Source organism: Notothenia coriiceps, unplaced genomic scaffold, assembly GCF_000735185.1.
Source record: "Notothenia coriiceps isolate Sejong01 unplaced genomic scaffold, NC01 NC01_scaffold00025087, whole genome shotgun sequence".
In the NCBI taxonomy this organism is placed as follows: domain Eukaryota; kingdom Metazoa; phylum Chordata; class Actinopteri; order Perciformes; family Nototheniidae; genus Notothenia; species Notothenia coriiceps.
In genome coordinates, this window is record NW_011357788.1 from 22776 (window position 1) to 26457 (window position 3682).

The window sequence follows — 3682 nt, forward strand, 5'->3', positions numbered from 1 at the left end:
CTCCCTTCAACTGCATTTTTACTTCAAAATAAGATAATGCAAAACATATTTTAGATAAGTGTTGATTTAATAAAAAACACTGGTCCTTGTTGCAGCTAGTAAGTCAGAAGCTTAATAATGTGTCATGAGACCAGACCATGTGTGCTTTATATGGATTTAAAGCAAAGCTGCAGGTAGCATGTACCACCTGAGATCTCCTGCAGCCTCGAGGGGGGTGGGGCAAAACCAGCATATCATTGTGGAGCAACCACAGCGGAGCAGAGTCTCTGCAGGTTCAGAAAAGGAATTCATAATTGTATTTGCTTAGGGTGCTAGTCTCAAGGTGTAGGGTACTACAAAACCCCAGTAAAATGATCCAGTTCCTTTTACTTAAAGAAAAGTAGGTTATTATGGGAAATACACCCATTCTCTTCTCTGACGCGGCATAGATGAGAAGTTTGAAACCAGTCTAATTAATTTATGTTACATATGAAGCTGTAGCTGGTTGGCCTAGCTTGGTCTATAGGTCTATCTGTCTGTCCGACAGCAACATGGAACCTTTATTGTTAAGAAATACAGTCAAATCACAGAGAGTCTGAGGAATAAATACATCAAGCTTTATTCTCACAATGATTAATACACATGTACATTTATATACATACAAAATACACAGTGATTTAAATGTTTTGTACTGGGTGAGCATTTTGAATAATCTACAAGGAACAGCTTTTCATAATATAAAAATATTTTTAATACTTTTCACATTATGTTGATAACAAAACTGACTTTCTCTTTGAATCACTTACTTGTATATAAGAAAGGTGACCTGAAGTGGTTTGACATGAGGTAGTATTTCAATTTCCAACAAGGCATGGAAGCTGTTCACCCACTGGGAGAGCCTCTGACACTCTCCTAAAATGACAAACTAGATAATCACATTGGAAATATCAGATATTTTTACATCCCATCACTCAGAATTACATTCGTCATTGAAGTCTGCAAAAGCGGGATACCAGTAGCTGTCCTTTCTTTCTGACTTCCTTCTGGGTGCATCTTCGTTCTTTAGTTGTTGGACTTTCTTTATCCAGGAGATTTGACCGGCAGCCAAGCCGATCATGCAGACCTGCCGGAAAAAACAAAGACAGTTTAGAATCTGATCAGGGATGCTTCTATCTTAAGTCCCTGTATCCACTTCCCGGCAGATAGGCTTCCCCTCCAATTTGTAAAGTGACGGCCCGCAGCAATTCTGAATAGCTTCACTAGTGGCCGCACAAAAAGGGAGAAAAAAGACGCAGAGCACTGCAATCTTTCTTGAGGATGCCGCAAGCTACGACAAAGGCTCTTTTCTCATTGGAATCAATTGCAAAAAAAAAAGCTGGCGCTCAGAAAAGGCCTGATGTGGACACAGGTCCTTACTGTTTGGATTTTCTGTCATTAGCTGAGGATTCATGGCAGATGACAGGTCCCCTATCAACATGTGATTTTATATTGTTCCCTCCAGGAAAAACATCCTTCGAGAGTTCATATTTGGATGTTGGTCGGAAAAATGTTGGTTCTTGATTCATGTTCTCATTTGTGGATAAGTGACTTGCCAAAGGCCAAAAAAAGTGACCTCTCCTGTATCTGTTCTGTTCTGTCTAACCATCACACCTCCATCACTTCCTTCAGATTTTCTAGGAGAATTTCCTCCTATGATCTTAAAGGCAAGGTTATAATAACAGAGACATATGTTGTACCACATGTCGTTCAAAAACATTGGAGGGCAGAAGTGTTCTGAATGGCAACACTTAAGGAGGAGGAAAAGCCAGTTGTCAGAGAGAGGGGGGGATGTTCTTTCATTTAAATATACTTCATTATCTCCTGGAAGATATCCACAGTTCTGTACTTGGTAGCCTACCACTAACAGTTGTGGAATGAATGAAAAACCTGATATAGAATATCATATTCGGCTCACTTTTTACTTCTACACAGCTGACTGATCGCTGCGTGCGAATGTTGGATTTTGGCTTGGACAAGAAAAAAAAATGGTCACAGCCATCCTGATTCCGACATTTGAAATAATTGGTGCGAAGGGGTTTCTGTTTGCTCAGCCCTCTCCTTTATTCCCTGTTAACTCACGACTGCGTGGCCATACACAGCTCAAACACCATCGTGAAGTTTGCTGACGATACGACCGTCATCGGCATGATCACCGACGGCGACGAGACGGCGTACAGAGAGGAGGTCAGAACCCTGACATCTTGGTGCCAGGATAACAACCTCCATCTCAACGTCAGCAAAACCAAAGAGCTGATTGTGGATTACAGGAAGCAGCAGGGAGAGGGACACGCCCCCATCACCATCAATGGGACTGTGGTGGAGAGAGTCAGCAGCTTCAGGTTCCTTGGGGTCCACATCACTGAGGACCTGACATGGACTCTTCACACCACCACCATCACCAAGAAAGCTCAACAGTGGCTCTTCTTCCGCCGCAGGCTGAGGAGGTTCAAAATGGATTCCAGGATACTCTGCAACTTCTACAGGGGCACCATAGAGAGTATCCTGACTGGCTGCATCACGGCCTGGTACGGCAACTGCACCGCCCTTAATCGTAAGGCTTTACAGAGGGTGGTGAAAACTGCACAGAACATCCCCAGGAAGGAGCTGCCATCCATGGAGGACCTTTACTCCCAGCGGCTCAGGAAGAAATCTCTCAGGATTATAAAAGACCCCCATCACCCCAGCCACAAACTGTTCAGTCTGCTGCCGTCTGGCAGGCGTTACCACAGCATCCTGACAAGAACAACCAGACACAGAGACAGCTTCATCCTGCAGGCAATAAGACTGTTAAATAACTGAACTGCTGAAACAATTTCATAACATCTGTATGCTACTTAGTAATATCTATCTATTATATCATTCCAATAACTTGTACATAGACTCGTATTGCACTATTCCACTTTTTGTTTTCTCTCACTTTATTTTAGAACTTTTTTTTTTTTGCATTACTTTTAATATAATATACTTTAATATTGTCTGCTTATCTGTATTATTGTTTTTGGTCGTTGGAGAAGCCTGTGACCTAAGATTTTCAACGACATAATTACTCTATGGCAAACTATATAATGTTCACTCCGAGTGGGAGGATGATTATTTTTGTATCTATTCCAATTCAAAGTCCATCTGTCTCATCTGCAATGCGAGTGTGGCTTTATCGAAGAAGGGTAATTTAGGAGCAGCATTTCAAAACAGTGCACAAACGCTACAAGACTAATTCCCTCCTAATTCTGCCCTACGCTCCCAAAACGGGAGGGGCCTGAGAGGACAGCTAAATGCACAGCAGTCCATTTTCACCAGGCCCAACAACAAGAGCAAGACTGCTACCATAGCATCTCATCGTGTCAGTCACGTTCTGGAGAAACACATGAAGTCTTTCAAAGACGGCGAAGTTGTGAAAGAAGCATTCCTGGAGGCTGCCGGCGCGCTTTTTGGGGACAGTAAAAATAACAGTAGCATTTCAACAGGTTTTTGATATAATAAAAACTCAAGTTAGATACCGTTATTAATCAGCTCTAAGTTTTAGTTTGAACTCATTCATTATAATTATTGTACAAAATGGTCACACGCACTTCTTATTTTATTTCAACTAAAGTATTATTATTATTATTTCTACTATTATTATATATGTAATAATTTTTTTATATATATGAAATATCTGTTCTTT

At 41.3% G+C, this 3682-nt stretch overlaps 1 protein-coding gene across 1 annotated transcript in view; it reads right to left on the bottom strand.

The window, feature by feature from the left end:
• Positions 1-579: 579 nt before the first annotated feature.
• The window catches only part of LOC104955946 (tetraspanin-33), a 7362-nt gene continuing 4259 nt past the window's right edge, over positions 580-3682 (bottom strand). The window contains exon 8 of the mRNA XM_010783347.1: positions 580-1102. Coding sequence (XP_010781649.1) covers positions 947-1102 — 156 coding nt within the window. The 3' untranslated portion in view covers positions 580-946. The remainder of the gene's footprint in view (positions 1103-3682) is intronic.